General features: G+C 39.6%; 1 protein-coding gene across 2 annotated transcripts in view; it reads right to left on the reverse strand.

Moving 5' to 3' along the window:
- The window catches only part of SLC17A5 (solute carrier family 17 member 5), a 651,091-nt gene that overhangs the window by 70,423 nt on the left and 559,668 nt on the right, over window positions 1-21,000 (reverse strand). Inside the window, exon 11 of one of the 2 annotated variants that reach the window (XR_014962977.1) lies at window positions 20,536-20,820. Coding sequence is in view for 1 of the 2 variants with exons in the window: in XM_085610951.1 (XP_085467077.1) it covers window positions 20,761-20,820 (60 nt within the window). In the remaining variant the exon portion in view is untranslated. Of the gene's footprint in view, window positions 1-16,337; window positions 20,821-21,000 lie in introns of those variants that run through there. The other variant, XM_085610951.1, reaches the window with a different exon arrangement.

Genomic DNA, 21,000 nt, shown 5'->3' on the forward strand with positions numbered 1-21,000 from the left:
TCTTTGGGAAAAACACGCACGCAAAGGCCAATCGCAGAACCCAAAAGGAAAAGCACACACACGAGCGTGTGCGATTCCATGCTCCGTTTTAAAACCCCGTAGAAAAGGACTCTCACTGCCCGAGCAGTGTTGCGCACTGCATCGCAAGGCGCAAGACCTAAAAAAAACCACAGAAGTAGGAAAGGAGGAGGAAGAGAAAGATGGAAAAAACTGTGACCAATGGAGGAAGCAGGGATGAAAAGGAAACTGCAAGAGTGAGATAAAGAGGCAGTGAGTGTCTGGTGCGAAATTAGCAAGGTATGAGGCAGAATTAAGACTATACAACCTTGGTATGCTGCATGCCTTCTCTGGCTCCAGCTGTGGCTTCTAAGCAAATCTTTGTGCCCCAACAATCCTTTTTTTTTTTTTTTTACAAAATAAACACCGAGTTCAAAGCTGAAGACTGGTTTGACGTAATAAAATTTCCTAGTTCTGGAAATTAGTTGTATCTTGGTGATTAAAAGGATAATGTTTATTAAATGTTTTTATTTATTTATGACTCTCCTCTGAAAGTGAACGCCTATATTTATTTATAGAAAGGCCACTAACAGCTGTGCTGGAGTCCAGCATTTGGGAATGTTAGAGACTCAAGAGCGAAACATTAAAGCCTGGAAGGTGACTGGAATAAAATGATTGGTCTACGGTTAACAATATTCACTGTCACTGTTTAGTATAACACAGAACAACAAGGAAACTAATACTGTAGATGAAATTTCCCCTGGGAGACCAATCAATTTGTTAACCTTCCTGAATACAGAGAAGCAGCTGTGGCGTAGAGCAAAGTAATGGGGCTTTGCTGCAGAATGTGATGAGGGGCCACCGAGTGTCCCATATCTCACAGATATTTATTATGTTTGGACTGAATGTTTGCCCCTCTGTAATGTTTAGGGGCCTTTCGAGGATTGGGGGCTGCAGGAATCCGCATTATGCCCCTGGTAAGGTCCTTTCAGCTCCTTAGATATGTTGATATAGATTGGGCTACTGAGTTCAATAAAATTGACTGGCAACACTTTTCTGACCCAGCCTATAAAGTTTAAACCACTAAGCATGCAATCACCTCTAAACACAGGTTAGTCTCTGGAATCTAGATTGAATCCTTGTTGCCAAAATGGAGGTACAACAATACTTAAAACTTAAGTATAGCACTTTCTGGGGCACAATGGCTAAATGTATAGCATGTAGTAAAATCTGTCTTTGTGTGTTTCAAATCCAAGTTTGTACATTGGTGTGGTTATGCACCTAAAGAAGTCAAACTCAATCTCACCATAGATGTGCTTGCAATTCTCAAGTTGCAGGTTTTTTCTCCTTGTTTGATTTCATATCAAAGCTCTCTGATCAGCTTATTTGACATTGTTGGGAAAGTGATTGCTTCGCTGTACATCTAGATTATCTTCTCGCATTATTATGCTTTGCTGAGGGGTCAATTCTGGATGCAGGATCCATGAAGTCTTGTGCTTCAGGCAGAGCAGGGAGGAGAATCCGCACTGGTGCAGGTACTTCTTGCTCCAAAGCCCAATGCTAGCTCAACTGGCGGGAATCATCTTGGATGCCAGTTGAAACAGAGAGGGTCCAATTCCCAATGCTAGATTTGGCCGTAAACGTAGATCCTGGTTGAAGAGGGGTGAAACCCCGAAACCGGTCCTAGGATGCTTGTTTCTGCTCCAGGGAGGACCTGGCTTAGCAGTTAGGGCTGGACTGTTCCCTTGAGGCACAGGGTCAAGACTGATTGGCATATGGCCAGGTCTAAACTGGGGTGGCATGGTGAGCAAAAGAATGATGGATTTAACCCAGATCTCTTGACTGGGGGTGAATGTTTTGAATGTTTTGATTTGTTTTGCATTCCGTCCATCAATTGTGTGTCTTTTGCTTTCTCGCCCTAAGTGCGCCAGGTATGCCCAGATGTGGGTCCTGGGCTCACTGTGCCACTGGAATCAAGCTATCCTGACTGAAGAGGGGTGAAACCCCAAAACCGGTCTTAAGATGCTTGTTTCTGGTCCAGGGAGGACCTGGCTTGGCAGTTCGGACTGGACTGTTCCCATGAGGCACAGGGTCTAGACTGATTTGCATATGGCCAAGTCTAAACTGGGATGGCATGGTGAGCAAAAGAATGATGGATTTAACCCAGATCTCTTGACTGGGGGTGAATGTTTTGATTTGTTCTGCATTCCGTCCATCAATTGTGTGTCTTTAGCCAAAATAAATAGCCATTCCTTAAAGTCAATATAAAAAAAATAAAGTAAGGGCACTTTGAATCAGCTTTATAAATGAAGAGATAAGAACTATTTCTGAAGCAGACGTGGACAAAATGCACAGATTTATGCAGTCATTTAAAGTGAATTGAGTCAACAGGTAAAGTAGGTTAATCCATTACCCAACACTGTATGCTGTGGCGGACAGAGGCAAAATGTGATTGGCAATGTAACAAATTAATGATTGAAGACCGCGACCAAAAGCCCCATTATATCAATTACGTATGAAGTTTACCACATTATTCAGTAATTTGGGACCACCAGCTAAAGTATTTCTTTCACCTACCACACGAATATATATCTGAAATTACATTTTGTTAAGAAAAATGCAAAGTGACAAAAGTAGTTCTCAGAGCCTCAGTTTATAGTTTTATTTTCTCTTGATGTATCTGTCCCTTGCATGCATTTCATCATGTACTGGAAAATAAACCCTATTTGTAAAGTCAGAGTTTGTCACCTGTTATACCCCAAAGGTATATTTCAAACTCATTTAAGCATTATTGCCTGACACAGTGGGAAATGATGACTATTAGCTGCCTGCCTACCCGAAAAAGGAAGAATCTTTGGCTGAGAGTGAGCAGGTGATTCTCTACATACCTTCTCACAGAACCATATGATAATTCTGCCATCTCCTCCTGCTTCCAAGCCCAGCATATCCTACACCTAACAATTTACCATGGGTCTGAGATATGCACTGAGATATGCCAGAGTTGTTCGTAGAAAAATATGTCCATCTCTGCCCCCATAGCTGCCAACATTTAACTAAGGTTCAGAGAAAGTCCCACCAACAATGTAAAAAAACCATAAATCCCACTCCAACCAATCACGGGAGGCAGCAGAGATGAGCAACATTTTCATCTACATAGTCAGTGTTCTGCACAGGAAAGTGAATGAATCTAAAGTGTTCTTCTCCAGTAGCATGTTTCCTTGAGCAGCCACGTTTTCTGAGCTAGGTTAACACTCTAGTACTTTATTAGAACTCGGATCTTCACACCAGTTATGAGCCAATCAAAATCACCATTTTGGTAGTGTATGGCTGTCTGCTTTACAATAGTAACTATTGCTCACAAATCAAACATTCTGATTGACTGACCTGCATCCATCTTTCTATCTTTGGTACTAATAACCAACTTGGCTTACCTAAAAGCTTTCCCTTCTGACTTTCTGAAATAGAAAACTAGCCCGAAATAAAAATATTTAAGGTCTACATTCTTTTTTTAATTTACTTTAAATATTGTTAATTAACACTATTGATGTTAACTTGTTACTCGGCGTCGCTAATAACGCATACGTCGTAACGTTAACTCTTGAAATGAATGCAGTTTGACTTTCATATTTTTAGTTGAGTCATGAAGTGTAACTATGGAGCTGTGTTGTTCTTTGTCTGTGCGGATCAGAGAAGGAGACTGACGGTCTGAACGGTTGTCCCTGTCCAAGGATAACACACAGAAAAGGATTTAGAATGACTGAGCCCGCTCTGCTGAGTTAGTGCATGTTTCTGAAACAATAGCATTCAATTGCTGATTTCCACTATTGCATAATATTGCATGGCCTATAAAAGGCTTTTCAAAGAATCAAGCAAATGAGGTTTTATCCGAGCTAAAGCACTGGGCTGTTATATGTAACAAAACTGTCTACTATCATATCATTTAAAAAAAATATATATATTGAATAATTTCCCTTTCTGGAAAACACAGGCAGCAGGCCACTACTCCTTTAGTACTTTCACGTTTTGATGATAATACCAATGCTTCCTACCTTGGTGTATTAAAGTATCTTTCATGAAAACCCACCAGAATATTTTAGCAATACACATTCTCTGTCTTTAACAACGTGATCACATTTTTTCAGTACCGCACAATGTACATTGATTCCCTGTAGCCAGGTACCGTGGATCCAATCCTTGCTGCCAGAAACGGTTATATAAAGTCAACACGAGCGTTAATTATGGTATTTTTTGTATTGTTATATTAACTTTATATTTATAACTTTATATAATGGCTATTTATTTTGGCTGCCCTTTGGGTAGTTGGTAATTTTATTTTCTATGTTTGAATGTTGTTACAAAGTGTTTAGGTTTCATGGTACCTGTCTGCAGTAACAATGAAGCTGCCTACAATTTGTGGTCTTAATTAGGTGGTTCTTTATTAAAGTCTCATTCACAAATAATAATACAATGTATAGCACAACGGAAAGGCTTATTTTTAAAAACATAACTAGTAAAACAGCCGCAGCATGTTTTTTTAAAAATGCAACATTTTTATTGCTAGCGTATGGTAGCCATGTATAGGTGGCTTTTACCTTACAGTTACAGTTGGCACATTATGGCCTAGTTCTCAAAATTCCCTGGATGCTAGAAATGCACTCAGGTAGGTTTTACATAACAGTAAATATCCAACTTTCATTGAATTCGCAAATAATTCCAGCAGTACTCCTAAAATGCTGTGACTATCCCCAATTAACGGGAGTACTAACATGTGTAGCCATTTATGCATATGGAAATGGAAATGTGGATGTTACTGGTTGCGGAAATGTCGCATTAAAAGCAGTGGCTTAGCCGGTATTTAAATACTGCTATAAATGAAGTGCAGTGCGCCTATAACAACCCTGGATCCCGGTGTCAATGCACATGCTACATTAATGGAATTTACTAGTCTCCAAGCTCCTTACTCTACTCATCTTTCCTTCCCATCTCCCTTTCTCTACCCTGCTCTCCTCTCATCTCCTTCATCCTCATAATGCTCTCTTCTCTATCCATTCCTCAGCCTCCCTCTCCCATTTCTTCTCTCACACTCATCCTCACCTCCATCCTCCCTTCTCTCCAGATTTCTGGTAAAAAAAAATAATTACTTTCCCCTTGCACACTTTGCTCATCCTTACCTCCTTTGCCACTCAACTTTATTTCCTTCTTCCATTTTGTCAGCTTATCCTGCCTTCCCCCCTGCCCGTTATTTCACCCTCTGCTTTTCTTTTGATGGAGCAGGTAGTGCAAAATTTTGTATACCTCCTCTATTCTGCATGAAAATACTAATTATATAATCTATTAACTATAATATTATTAAACGAGTTTGCATGTATATTAATAAACAGTATTAATATTTGAATTACACGTGGGATTTGCATTTTGCATGGCTAAATTACCTTTATAACTAAAATCTGTACGCATATTAACAATAGTATATGTGGTAACAGAATACTGCATGATATATGTTGCTTTTGTGATGTTGCCCCACGAAGAGGACCGAAAAGGTGAATATAATGGCTTTAAATTTTGCTATAGGCTAGATAAATACAAGCACATAGAGGGATTAGTAAGGGGTTAACATTAGATTCATTATTTCTATGTATTAAATACTCTTTTGTGTTTGTTTTGCTTAAGTTGGCATTTGGGCCTAAATCAAAGATGGCCGCTGTCACCACACGACGAAGTGGCCACTGTCTCATGAGGCGCGGAGTGAGCTACGCATGCGGGAGAAATCTCCTAAAACCTCGTCGCGACCTTTGTTCACCATGTACCCGGACAAGGCTAGAAAACGGGAAGCCTGCCAAGACAGGAGAACAATCAACCTTACAATAAACCGGAACAAACCGACTCTTGGACTAACCAGTGACTTCACCCCTCGAACTGTACTGAGAACCTTAAAATTGAATCGGACGATCTCAACTGAATGAATGAATTAGAGGACTCCAAAAAGCCAGATTAGGTAAATATGATGTTCTGCGATTTATTCAAAATTTGACAAATGCAAACTTAAATCATTATAAAATTTTAGATAAACAATTATTGATTAACAGAAAATCATGAGTTGTCGGTTTTCATTTAAATAAAGATTTTGAAGTCTTAAAATGTGTTTTAGCTGGTTCTAAATCACCATCAACCAATCCAACTAATTGGTCCATTGACCAAGTGGGAGGACTGCCTTGATGTTTTAGGATTAAGGATCTGTAGGCGAAGGGCGTTAATGTATATTTGTAAATACCTTTTCCCTCCCTATAGGTTATAAGGTGTTCCCCTCACATGTCTAGCGCTTGAATTACTCATCCCTCCTGTGTGTGCAGACCATTGGAGAAGAAACGTGTGAGTGTTGGTGTTATGGGCCCCACCAATGACTGCATGTGTGAATGAGCTAGTGTGACGTCGGGTCTGTGACGCAGGGAGGATATTGGTACAGGTTGTTCCCCATTTCCCGATTTTGCGCTGGATCAGTTTTTCTGGAGCAGAGTTATGGTTTTTATTGTTTTGGTTTGGTGAGTATTGCTTGTAAATTGCTAATTGTTTATTGATTGTGGGAAAGTATTGGTTTATGTATTAACACTCTATGTTGAGTCGCGTCGAGTTGTATGTTGTTTGACGGCTTCTGGGATGTAGGAAGTCGGAACTTTGTAACGGTTCCGTAGTAGAGCAGAGGTAAGCGCTGCTCTCGGGAAAGACGGAATTGTTGTTGCCCTGTAGGTACACGGGGAAAACGTGTGACGATTGGAGTTGCACGACGCATTATCTGGGTTCGATTTGGTAACATCGTCGTGTGGTACTATTAGGGATATTTTCTGTATGAGAGAAATGTATGGTAGCGAAGGTCACCTGTGAAATTTTGGTCTTAGGTACCAGGAGTCCAAAAGGCACTCTGATTACGCTCATCACTGGAAAGGTAATAGGTGTTCCCTAAGCTTGCTAGAAGGATAAAGTAGAGGGAAGTGCTACTTTATTAACGTGTGTCATAATTCTGTAGTAGGACAGACTGTTCGCTGTTCTCGGGAAAGACAGAATTCTGTGTGAATGAACTACATTTTCGTGTTAAAGTGCGTAAATGAAATAGCATTCAGGTTAATTGCGAAACTCTGGTTTTATTTCTCAGGAGGATTGGGTCTCCAACTAGGTGTCTTAATTCTAGAGAAACAGTTAGCTAATGCTTGCAAGAAGGGTAAGGTAGAGGGATGTGCTACTTTATCAACGGAAGTAACGATTCCGTAGTAGGGCAGAGGTAAGCGCTGCTCTCGGGAAAGACGGAATTCTTGTAAGAAAGGTCATTAATTATTCTTTTGTTAGCGAAACAGATAATGGTGGCGTTTTTATGTCGTTACTAACAGATTGTAAGTTAGAAGAACGTAAAGAGCTTACCGAGAAAATTTTGTAAAGGAGGGGTCAGCAGAAGCAGGAGTAGCGAGAAAAGCTGATGTCAGAAAGACCGCGCTGGAATTGGCCAGTCAGTAAGAAACGTAGACGCTCCTGATTGGTGTGTTAATGTACGCCGCGCTAGGAGTGGAGAATTACAGGGTGGCGTAGAACGCTCCTGATTGGTGCGTTAGTGTTAGTCGCGCTATGATTGGATAAGACAACAGAATAGTCGTAGGAGAAATCCAGCGATACACAGAATAGACAAAATGATGTATTACGATCCACCAGAAAAAGAGAGAAAGTCCTGGTTTGGAACAATCAAGAGTTTATTTAAAAAGGACAAACCGATTGTGACTAGGGAAGGACAATTGCTTCCCCCACCAAAATCGCCTGCATCCTTTATGGTTGCGAAATACGGATACCATACTTGTATTTGGTTGGACAATTGGGCAAAGTATACAAAAGATGATGAAGTTTTGGCATTTCCAGAACATGGTTCGTTCAATTTAGCAGTATTGAGGAATTTGAGAGAGACAATGATGAATCTGGAACCGAGACCTAGATCAACCCAGTTCGAAGCATTGACAGAATGGGAAAACGATATGCATGAGAGAGAAAGGCAGAGGAGTGGCGGAAGGTATAGGTACATGTTTGATAGATCATATGGACAGGAAAATCATGATGACAGAATGACGAGATGGCGAAGTGCAAATATGACTGAGGGTTTGTTCCCTGTGAGACATGCTGAAGAAGTTAGCGGAAGAAAATGTACAGAAAAGAGAAATAATATAGAATCAGGAGGGTATGGAGTGCATGAACCGGATGATGATGTTCTTGACAACATGTTTTATAAAAATCCACCCCCGTATCAACCAGATTCTGACATGCTGACACCAAGTGCCCCAATGAGAGAGGCTTTGCGAAACATAAAAGTTGAATCAGTACCACAAGAGATAGGGAGAAATAATTCTTTCAGAGAGATAGAGAGAAAACAGGATGGTAAAATGAGTAATGAAAATTGGACAGAATTAGCAAAAACCACTTTAGAGTTACCTGAAAAGATTAGGGAATTGACTAAAAACTTAGAAGCCGTGACTGTTCCCGTAACTATAGGTCCTGTAATGCCTATTTTTGATAAACAAAAGGATAACGAGCATTGTCTGACGGTCCCTTATAACAGTAATAAACAGATTGAGAAGCCAAGCAAAAGTTCAGACGAGAACCCATGGAAAAAAACAGTAAGTACATCAGAAAAAAGTACGCCTAAAAACTTGACAGTAAATGCAAGTTTAGTGGAAAGACTGATAATGACTACAGAATCTGTATCAGAAACACCAAGAAACTCAGTAATGAGGAAAAACCAGTAGAGCCTACTTCAGAGGAATTAAGTGAATGGTTGAGGAGTTTACAGAGAAAAAACAGAGAATACCAATCTATAGATGTGGCCAAGCTAAGGATGGTTTTGGAAGAATTAATAGTAGGGACTATCCCCACAGAGAAGCTAAAAACCTATCAGGATGAAGAATTATTATTTCTATGCAAAAGTATCACTTGGAGAGCAAAGAATCTACATGAAAGACTAGAAGAAGTGGCAAATTAAATGGGTATAGACATTGAAAGAGTAAAAGCTTTACAAAAACCATATGGAGTAGACTTTTCTGAAAAGGATATTAAAAATCTGAACACCACAGGACGAATAACTCAGATTAAAGACATAATCATTTTGTTAAGAAAATGGGGAGATGTGGATAAATGGAGAAGTAGGTGGTATCGAGATGATGCCTCAGATAAAACGTTTGCAGCTTTCCCAATGAGAGAGAAGGAAAAGATAGTAACAGAATGCCCTATGAGAGAAATTCCAGGTGGAGGAAATGTACATGTCCCTTGGACTAGGCAAGATATTTTGTCATTCACAAATGATTTCCCTCGACTACGTGAAAAGCCAGTCGAGTGGTATAGGCAAGTGGATAGGTTTGTAAAATTATCAAAAGTTTTGTGGATTGATCTAAATAGTCTATTTAACATAATAGTACCAGCAGATCTATGGACAGAGTGCAAAATAATAATAAATTGGCCTACACAAGAATACCCTAGAGATCCAAAGACAGGTGCCCCTGATCCAGAGGTGATGAAAAAATATGAACAAGTAATTACTTTTCTGAAAAACAAAGTACCTCCCAAAGAGACTGATTGGATAAAAGTTGAACGAACTCATCAAGAAACTAAGGAGTCGGTGCATGCTTACTATTAAAGGTTGATCCTTGCCTTTAAGCAGTTTAGTGGTGATGAAAATTTAAGTGAGAAGCATCCAAGTCATTTTGTATACAGATTTGTATATGGCCTACGTCCAGAAATCAGTGAAATGATTAAACAGCATACAGTGGATTGGCAAAATAAGAAAATAGATGAAGTACTAAGACATGCAAAATATTTTAGTGATGAAATTGAAGCCAAGCAGCGTAAATTAAAAGAGAAGGCTATGTGGGCACAGGTAAAAGTGGCAGAAAGACAGGAAGCTCAGCTGTTTGAACAAGCAAATGGTGCAGGACCAAAACCTAAATTTAATGCTGGAAAAGGAAAGGGACAATTCAATATAGAAGAAGCCAAAAAGAAATGGCCATGTCATAATTGCAGAAGAATTGGGCACTGGAAATCCGAGTGTAAATTTCTCCCAAATACTAATAGTGATAATGCATCATTGAATCCGCAGGTGCAGAAAGAGGTGAGTTGTCAACCGCAGCGACAGCAGCAGGTTGTTACCCAACAGAATCAGGCGCCAAAACCGCCTTTTCCACAGAGCGTAAATTCACAGAAATACAGTAATGAGACAGGATTCTACAACGAAGAACAGGTAATTAAGCTGCCGCGCGCTAGCGCTGTTTCGCAGTATTGGCTACAACGCGATGAGAGTGAGTCAGAAGAAAATTATTGACGGTGCCGAGGGGAGGAAGAAGAGTGCCTACTTGGCGCAAATCTAGAAGTAGACTAGACAGGCCCTTTTGTGGACGGAAAGGTAAATGATGAAAATATTACTTTCCTAGTAGATACTGGTGCCACTGGATCAACTGTTAGGTCAGCTGATGTTAAGAATCTTCCTCTCTCGGACGAAACAATCCAAGTGGTTGGAGTATCCAACAGACAGATTAAAACGTATCTCACAGAACCAGTAAAAGTCAATATAGGGAAATTTTCTGAAATGCACCGCTTTGTTGTGTGCGATTCAAGTCCTGTAAATTGGTTAGGAAGAGACTTACTGTGCAAAATGAATTGCACTATATTTTGTACCCCTGATGGTATAGCATTTGAGACCCCTGATGAAGATGTGCTGTATAAAATGGCTATGGCCAATATGGAGACCGAAATTACTGAAGCTTTTGCTGTATTTAACCCTGAAGAACTACCAAAAGAATTGAAAAAGACAGTAAAAGCAGAAGTTTGGGATTTCACAGGAGAAGATGTAGGATTAATGAAAAATGTGGATCCCGTAAAAGTAACAGTGAAGGAAGGAATAAGCTACCCAAATGTTCCTCAATATAAATTGACACCCGAGATAATTGAAGGAGTTACTCCTATAATCGAGAAAATTATTAAACAAGGTATTCTGAGAGAAATAATGAGTAGTCCATGTAATTCACCAATTATGGGCTTGAAGAAGCCTAATGGAAAGTTTAGAATAGTGCAAGATCTGAGAAAGATAAATAAAATTGTTGTGTCATGTTGTCCTATTGTACCAAACCAATCTGTGATTTTGTATCAGATTCCTCATGATGCAGAATGGTATACAGTAATTGACCTATGTCATGCTTTCTTTTCCATCCCATTGCATCATGACAGTCAGCAGATTTTTGCGTTCCGGTTTGGCGAACGTATTTTGACATGGTGCCGAATCCAACAGGGGTATACAGAAAGCCCCTCGATATTTAATCAAATATTGAAAAAGTCCTTAGAAGACCTAGAAATGCCCGAGAACTCAGTGCTAGTGCAATATATTGACGACCTACTTGTGGCGTCAAAGACTCGAGAAGCTTGTGTAATGGACACCATAGTATTGCTGAATCATTTGGCAGATGGAGGACTTAAAGTATCCCAATCGAAATTGCAATTTTGTCAGAAAGAAGTACATTATTTAGGCCATAAAATTGAAAAGGGACTGAGGAAGATAACTACAGACAGAATCAGGATAATAAAAGGAATGAGAACCCCAATGACACAAAGAGAATTGAGAATGTTTCTTGGAATGGTTGGATATTGTCGTCAGTGGATAAGTAACTTTTACCTGATTGCAAAAGCTTTGGTACGCCTGACAAGAAGTGATGTAAAAGACCCCATTGAATTAAATAGAGAAGAGTTGACAGCCTTTAAACAATTGAGAGACAGTTTGTGTCAAGCGCCAGCATTAGGAATGCCTTATTACGACAAAGAATTTGAATTGTACTGCAGTGAGAGGAATGGATGTGCACTCTCTGTTTTAATACAGAAACATGGAAAATTGAGAAGGCCAATTGCATATTTTTCAGCTATGCTAGACCCTGTAGCCGTAGCTTTGCCAGGTTGTTTAAAAGCAGTAGCTGCTACTTGTAAGAGTCTGGAACAGAGTGAAGGAATTGTGATGGGATATCCTGTGCGAGTGTTTGTACCTCATGATGTGGCAATCCTTTTAACAAGGAGCCGCACTCAGTTCATGACTGCATGTGTGAATGAGCTAGTGTGATGTCGGGTCTGCGACGCAGGGAGGATATTGGTACAGGTTGTTCCCCATTTCCTGATTTTGCGCTGGATCACTTTCACCCCTTTCTTCTCTTCTTTATTGTCCCCTTATCCTCTACTCCATCGCTACCCCTAACCCCTGAAAAGTAAACACAGTCAAGCTCCTGGCATGCACTGTGTCTATAGAAAAGTCAGACCAGACAGTCTCTAATAAATTCAGCTGGGGCAGGGCAGAATGGGCTTCTTCCTACCTCTGGGCCCCGGTGCGTTGCACTAGATGCACCAATGGTAACTATACCCTGACTAAAAGCACATTTCCACTTATCTTTCCCTCTACGTGAAAATTTGTGCAAACCCTGGGAGTGGGAAGCATGGGATTTTTTATTTAGAAGTGGCTCTGGGCATTTACTAATGATTGGGTAGTTCATCAAATACCTTGGTCAACCCACTCCAGGAAGAGAACCTACTTGTAACTGCAGAAGAAACAAGCATTTGCAATGCAATCGGTCTCACCTTTGGTACCTTATATGTATTTAGCTATGCAGCACATTAGCCTGGTTGCTGAAATATCTACTGTTCTTTAACATGGAGCGAAAGTAAGCACCAAACTGCGTGACAAACCAGGTATGGGAACACATGGAGAGAAATATTGCCTTTCAGCGGGAAATGGTATAGTCCAAAGCTCTGTTTTTAATATAAAATCAGGGCCTTCGGTGGTTATATCACTGAAAATACAAGATTTGAAAAAATATTATTGTCTATGGGTGCTCATGGAAGACAATTTCTATGGACTGGAATCTAGAGAATGCTAAAGTGATTCTGGTATTTTACTTGACCTTGGCTGGTAGGTTTATATCAAGAAAGTTAAATAGAGGCAGTTGCCAGAGAAAGAAAAAAAAGAAAGTCCCTCAGCGGAACGCAATTCTGTTATTTTACTGACCTCTGCTGGTAGTTTTCTATCAAGACAGTTAAATAGAGGCAGTTGAACAGAAAAAAAGTCAGTTAGCGGAAGCAGACAGGTTCCTAGGGCTGACCTCCAGAGCCCACAATTACATACACATATAAGTATATAATAAGTATATACTAAAGTATATACGAGAGGTCTCGAATGCTCGACCAAAAAAGGTGTTCTTGCCTGTTAGGCAGAAGAATTACTGACTCTGTGATTGATTATTGGAGACACTTGTCTACAGCTCGAACAATGCTAGTTTTCTGCATCTTTCCCCAGGAAGAAATTATGAAGCTACCCATCTCCTCTACCAGCCTGACAAAAAAAACAACAAAAAAAACATGAATATACTTTTAGGTTTTTTTCCCCGAGTTCTTGAACATTACCAATAGTGTACCTGTAAAGCTGCGGCAAGCGCAGGTTTCCAGGTGAACTACTGGGACTGTCATGTGACATCTCCCACAGGCTCAAATTCCCCTCTGCAAAAGTTTCCATACCATGAAGTTAAGGACACTGAGCAAATACATACTATTTTCTGTTGCAGTTTTACTCCTCCATAGGCAGAACATTCCCCTAGGGTGAGAGCTCTTCCTCTGCATTCCCGCCAAATGTGGGATTAATTCATTAACCTTTCCATCCTAGAAGGAAAGTACATTTTGAACCTCATCCACGGTTGGAAAGGTGGGATTAGAGTTTGAAAATGCTCACAAGTGTGCAGGTTGATGGTAATCCCAAATTTACAAGGTTGACCACATTTACCATTTCTCACCCCTAGTATGGGGTTTATAGCCAAATCTAACATTGTGAAGTTGACCCTCTGTGTTTCAGCTGGCATCCAAGATGATTCCTGTCAGTCACCTGCACCCGGGCGGAGAGTTCAACAAGCTCTGCCAAAACCCAAGATTTCATGGTTAATGAATCAATAATCGATCCTCTGCAAAGAGTAATATTTATTGTGAGAAGGGAATCTAGATGTACAGGGAAGGCTATCTCTCTCCTAACAATGTAAAGAAGCTGTTGAGAGAGCTTTTGTATGAAAATGAAATCGAACACGGAAGAAAAATCTGCACTTTGAAAAGACCAAGAACAGTTTTGTGGCACTTTGCGATAGACAGAGTTTGCTGGTTTGTTTTGGTGCGTAACCACACCAATGTATAAACCTGGATTTGAAACACATGAAAGCAAATTTTACTACTTTTCATACGTATATCCGGTGTGTACCAGGCAGTTCCATACCCAAGTCCATTTCCCAGCAGGTTCTTAAGTATTTTTGTGCCTCCCCTCCATTTTTGGCAATAAGGAATCAGAATAAATTCGAGAGCTTGACCTGTTTTTCGAGATGATTACATATTTGGTGGGTTTAAACTTTGCAGGCTGAGTCTGAAACGTGAAGCCAGACAATTTTATTGAACTCAGTGGCCTAATCTATGTTAACATACATAGGGGGCTGAAAGGGCCTTGGGACAGACTTACTAAACACTGGTTACAAAATACTGGTCCCAAATTATAAACATTATTGTTGCTACCAGTGTGGCATTTCACAAACCGACCTATGTACTAATAGGTCAATTTGTAAATTACTGAATCATATTGGGTCGCAATTCGACATACCTCATAAACATCAATGAGGTAGATTGCAAACTGCTACCCTCTATGATTTGTTACTATCAGAGGGATGGTGTCCTGCTGGGGGTCAGCAGACCACCAATCTTTAATTGTTTTTGAATAAATGTATAATTTTTTAATGCAGCCCATTTTCCTTAAAGGAAAATTTCATGCATTTAAATAAAAATATACAAATTTCGAAAATATGTAAAATTGAAAAATGTTGTGTGAAAATAATTTCTCATAATTTATGTTTTTATAATGGATAGAGTCAGAAGCAATGACCTAATGATGATGCACCTGAAATGAATTAATAAGGTTCTGAGAAAGAAAGAGATTTGAGGATAATTCTGACCTTGATGACTATCGGCAATATACCAGCAGATTTAGCAGATGGAGAATAATGTCCATCTAACCAAGAAGGCGAAGACTTCAAAAGGCTAATGACTGATTAATAAAGTTAATAATGAGGTTGTTAGTGATTAGTTAAAAATAATCAAAAGGGGTTCTGACAAAGTATTTTCGAAAATACATAAAATTTGCAAATTTCATGTGAAAATGACTTCTCATAATTGATGTTTTTTATAATGTGTAGAGTTATAACTAAAGTCACTTACAAGAGCAGATATTGAGATGTATAGTTATGCCACATTTTCCTGTAAGACACCATTATTACTAATATTAATGTAGTTGCTGATGTTCTGTTCAACTTGACCCTGCTCATTTCCCCTCTCCCAATGAGTGTCCCGCTGCAAAACCATCTCTCCCCTTGTTTCTATGGTACACCAAGTAAATGATGTAAATGTTATAGAGATGCACAACGTTGTTAGAAAGCCTGTATTGGGAATGAAGCTTCCACCACGTACCCAAAGTATCATTTTCAAGGAGTGTTTTGTGGATGTGCAGATTCTATGAGCCATTGTAGAAGGGATGTTTTGTTTTGCGCTGAACATCTCTGGAGGGCAGTTGCTGAGGGAGAAGATGGAAGATTTCTCTTAACTTACGAAGTGGGTTCATTTTAATGCTTTTAGAATTTACGTGGATGTTTCTGATTTGACAATGCAACCCTAACCCTGATCATACTATGCTTTCGGTCGCCAAGCTTTATTACACCCAATTCTGTATCGCTATTTGGAAGAGACGCCCTAAACACGAACCTTCAAAATGCAGATTTGGTATTCCAAGTACAAATCAAAATTGAGATTCAGCAACGCGTTACAAAATCACAGTTTGTGTTTGGTACATACACATAGGCCATTTTGCAGTCACAAATGGTCCGATTTTGTGAGTCGATACATTTTCAATCACAAAAACCTTAAGTACATCTTGCCCTTAATTACTTACTCAGCCAATTGTCAAATAGCAAACAGGACACATTATTTGTCCAGCGGGTGATCAAATTGTCAAGAAACTATACATTCTTTACCTGGCTTCTAGCTAAATTGTAGCTATTATATACAATGTGGTCAGTGTCTGTACAAATGGCAAATAGACTAAATACATTAATTGCCTGCTGGCTAAATTGCAGAAAAAAGTCCTACTAGCCAGACACTGTGAATATAGTGGAAAAACTGCACTTTTTTACCCACTTGTTGGCTAAATAGAAGACATGAAATACTATATGGAAGGCGGCCATGCAAGTAGCAATGAAACCTCACAATTAACCTGGTTGCTTATGAACTTTTTTTTATCAACATTTTTTATTGGCAATGATCTGCGACATACAAAACAAAGTTTACACATTAGACCACATATTTATAAGTTGCAATACACATCACTGTTCATAACAATCATTAGCGTAGCCTTTCTTATGCTTTTCTGTTTAAGAACACACATCTAACCATATGTTATTTGGTTCAAAAGAATAAAAGTTACAATATAAAATCAACCTCTAAACACCCACCAAACAAAGAACAAGTGACCTCAGGGTGCTAAAAGTGCAACATTCTCCGGTCACTATCAAGTTTACAAATGACATCTATACTGAGGATATTTATTGGTGTAAGGTTAAGATGTGTAGACATCAGTTATTGTTTCTGTTTATACAACACAATGGGTCCATTGATCTAAAACCAACCCTCCTACCATATCATTGCTATTCCTTTTCATATGTAAGTCAATACTGTCCTGTCTGATCTTGAGTTTTGCCAGGAGAGTTTGTAGCGCTTACATTAGTGCAGTTATAGGTCTTAATGTTTTCTCCTTCATCTCGCATACACTAGATGTCTCGGAGAGTTACTCTACCTTTGCAGAACATTTATCAGAGCTTGTTTTAATATTAACAGTATATATCTTCAGTGGGCTTATGTATCACATTAGATGAACCTAAGCAGGTTTACTGTCGTCTTTGGTATTTATTGTCAGTTGTGCAACTAATTCATCCCATTGGTGTGCTATTAGAAATGTCCTCCTCCCTTAGCGCTCTTCTGTGCGGAGTGATCAACTGTCTGCTTCAGCCCTGTCGTGTAGTTCCTATATTATCTATATAAAGATCTGCATGTTTGGATAACAAACTTTAGGTTTAGTGGCAGACTGGCTCTGAGCACCCCCACCGAGAATGTTAACCTGTTTGCATTAGCTAGCTCACAGTGCCACTAGAATCTCCTCTTATCACGGAGAGAACAGTTTCTGGCAACCTTAGAACATGACAACCCTGATCCACCAGGATTGTGGAAACAATGTACTACTTTTCGCTCAGTCACTCGTGCTCACTTATTCGGTCTAAGAGAGTTACACAGAAGAAACAGACGGGCGTGTTACAATAAGAATTTATTGCACAGTTGTTCCTCTAGTGTAAAATAGTTGTGCTGCAACAACCGTTAGACAGTAGCAGATATATATGATTAGCAGTACAGTAAATATAAATAGATAGTACAGTTCTACCATCTTGCAATGATCATGAATACATACATGAATATAAAATGTACGATAAAAGAAAGAGCGTACTCCTACGATGCCTTATCTAGATGTACCTAAGTGTACCTAGCATGTGAGTAGGTGTGAAGAAAAGAATCCCTCTAGGTTTTAATCTAACCCCATTGCCTGAAGTGAGACACTGTGGGACCCCATCCTGGTCTTGAGTTGGACGCCCCGCAAGGGATGTGTTAGACCACTGTCAGCTGGAGTGTCTGCATGCAGGAGCCTAAGCGTCTCTGGTCAGTGTGTCGGCTGGAAGTCTCGGTTCCTTCTAACTAACACTAGGAAGATGTGCTGTATTTGTACAGAAAGTATCTAGGGTTTCTTTGTCCCTTGTTTCTTGTGTTAGCCATTGTTGGATTTGAGGATGATGTATGGGATGAACCTTGTACGTAGATATTATGCAGGTGGTGTAGCCCCAGCCTGGTTTCCAAGAACCCTTATGAATATTCATTCATACTGTGTGAGTCTATTGATGAAGTTATAGGACATTATTGTTCAGGGAGAAACCCTCCTTCTGCACCCAGGACTAGACCCAGGTAAAGGTTCAATCCTAAAAGGTCCGTTACTGTGTAGTGTAAGGGAGGTAATGGAGGTGGAGGTGTAGGATACTACCCGGGCCTATATTAGGGTACCTATATGGAACATAACAGCCCAGTGTATAAGAAAACAATGCCATTTAATAACTGATGGTGGGGGGATTGAGCTTTTCTACGCCATGATGATATTTCTTCTAGTCAATATTAGTACAGAATCAATTAATTTGGTTACTGCTTTGTCTGTTTAGGGCAGGAGTCTTCAAATTTTTCTATAGTGAGAGCTACTTCAGTGAAAAGTATTGTGAGCTACTGAAGGCTAAGCAACTCTCGCAGACACCCTCATGCCCAGCTCCATTGACTTTAAGCTTAATGTCCATAGAACCAGATACTGTGGTTTGAACAAAATACTTTTGACTAGGGGCCCAATGATAGGACTGCAATGTGTGTCAGTGAGAGTGTGGTCTTTGGGGATGTATGAACATGTGTGCGTATGAATATGTGTATGGGTAACTGTGAGCCCCATGTCGTATGTACTTGTGGCACTGAAATACCTTTTGTCCTACGTGGTATTTTTAAATGTATAATACAAACATATTAAAAAAAATGTAAATGGGAGCAATTTAAAGTGCTGAAAACGTTCAGCAAACATGTTCATGATATGGAACATTATTCTACACTTTAAATTACTCCTACTCAAAATAATGGCTGTAGTTTTCAGTTATGAAAATGGCACCATGTCTTCCAGCAACTATGTGTAAAGGTGACACTTCGAAATGAGAGAAAATTAAACTGAAGACTTAACCTTATGTTTATATGGATTCCATGAAACCCAACTTTTAAATGTAATCTCACTTCCAAATATCACATTTACAAACACCAGGCATCTTGCTCCCGGTGGCCTGTAGACAAGGATCCATATTTTTAACAAAAAAACAGGCATGTGTTTAAATGGGAGGAATTTAAAGTGAAGAAACATGCTTCATAAAACAATAAGATGTAATTGGCTTAATTGGTGGTGGAGAAAAACAGGAAGACAATATTTCATTGAAACATTTTTCTTCACTTGCAATTTCTCTCATTTAATACAGAGGACTGCATTTTTCATGTTATAAATAAAGCACAGTGCCTAATAGGAGCAAGACACCTGCTGTTTGTAAATGTGACACTTTGAAATAGGAGAAAATTAAAATGAAGAGTTAACTCAATCATTAAGATAACTTTTCATTTTAACATTCTACCATTTACAAGATTTAAGAAACATCATTTTGTTATCACACTGCAATGTTGAGTTGACAAGGAGTTATTTAGGAATTAAATACCTCAGTGGTTCTGTTGTTCACCTATGTACCCTGGGTCATAAATCTGACTCCAGCAGTGCTCATTATCAGGCCCTGCTGTCTGCAGCCTGGAAAAAATTATGTAACATAAACATAGCCTTCCCTTAACTTTAAACGAAAAATGTGACCCTGTGCTTTAAAAAAAAATGAACTTAAGGCTACAAGCTACTCTGAAGGTGTCAACAGCTACTGGTAGCTGGCGACTGACTGGTTGGAAACACCTGGTTTAGGGCACTGAAAGATGCCCAGCTTCCATTCTCAATAATACTGATATCCCGGTATTTCACGAGAGGATCTCTGTAATTTCACCCAAATATTACAACAGTGCAGAGCGATTCCACAGCATGTGGGAAAAATCAATCCCTTTGCAGTGACATCTCATGTAACACGAGGAGGCAGTAGCTAATATTTTAATTATCTTGACTGTTGTAAAATAAGCTCTGTGCAGAATGCAGAACTACATTAACTTGAACCTCGCATTACGGGAAACTTTATCTGGATATTGGATAATCAAGTCCCATTCTTTGTCATTCAAAGCTTGGCCTATATCCATGTCCCAATTGTCCTCAAGTGATGATAACACATTACCAGCTTATGGCAGCTGAGCTCTGTATAGCCATCATACTAATTTTAATTAATTATCCATGGTGTGAAGAGCTTGGCGCAGCTTGTGCATTAGGGGCTTTGTGGAAGTACCAGCCATTTCTAGCAGAATAAAAAAGTAACTTAACCATGCACTATAAATTGCCCATTCTGCAAACTATAATTTTCAACTAGTGTTTGGAAGGTAACAAATTGCCCTCTTGTAACAGATATCCCAATCTTGTGATACTCACTTCGGATCAATGAGTTAAGACTCTGGGTGTAAGCCAGCCTGTGCATCCAGGGTGTCATGGATGCGCGACTGAACCGCTCATTGCAACCTTTGGCAGGATGTGAGGCTGGGCCGAGGTGGGGGTGCTGTCTAGGTGAGGTCTCCACATTCCCTGTGTCAGCCTGGCCTCCCGGAAGTCATGTAAGGAATTCCCAGGTGTAGTAGTATAAAAGCTGTAATCATTCTTATCTGGCGAATACTTACCTTGTGTCCTGGTCTCTTTGTATCCTCTTCTTTTTTCACGCTGCTGCATTCCTCGAGTCGTCGTTTTCAGAGGTGGTTGCTGCTTGTGCTGGGAGTTTCCTGGCACTGCCCTGTTTTTGTTGAGCCATGACCTTCATGCAATCCTGAACCATGGAGGAGAAAGGTTTACCAACAGCTGACTGCTTCTCTAAGTTGGTAAGGTGCATGTATCTTACTGGTTGTGGGTCATATACTCCTTACCCAGTGCTGTGACTTCATAAACCCCTTGGATGTGATAAACATTCTCTACAAAAGAAGGAAAATACTATGATTAATTGTTTGCTCCACTAAGTACAGCAATTGAGACTTATCAAGATAATTGTTTCTGAGAAACCTTTCTGTTTATTGTGACGTTCATTTGGAACATTACTCAATAACTTCTCACATGGATTCTTGTATTTGCAAGACATTAATGGAATGATGCAA

The sequence above is a fragment of the Triturus cristatus genome, chromosome 6 (assembly GCF_964204655.1).
Source record: "Triturus cristatus chromosome 6, aTriCri1.1, whole genome shotgun sequence".
Taxonomy (NCBI): domain Eukaryota; kingdom Metazoa; phylum Chordata; class Amphibia; order Caudata; family Salamandridae; genus Triturus; species Triturus cristatus.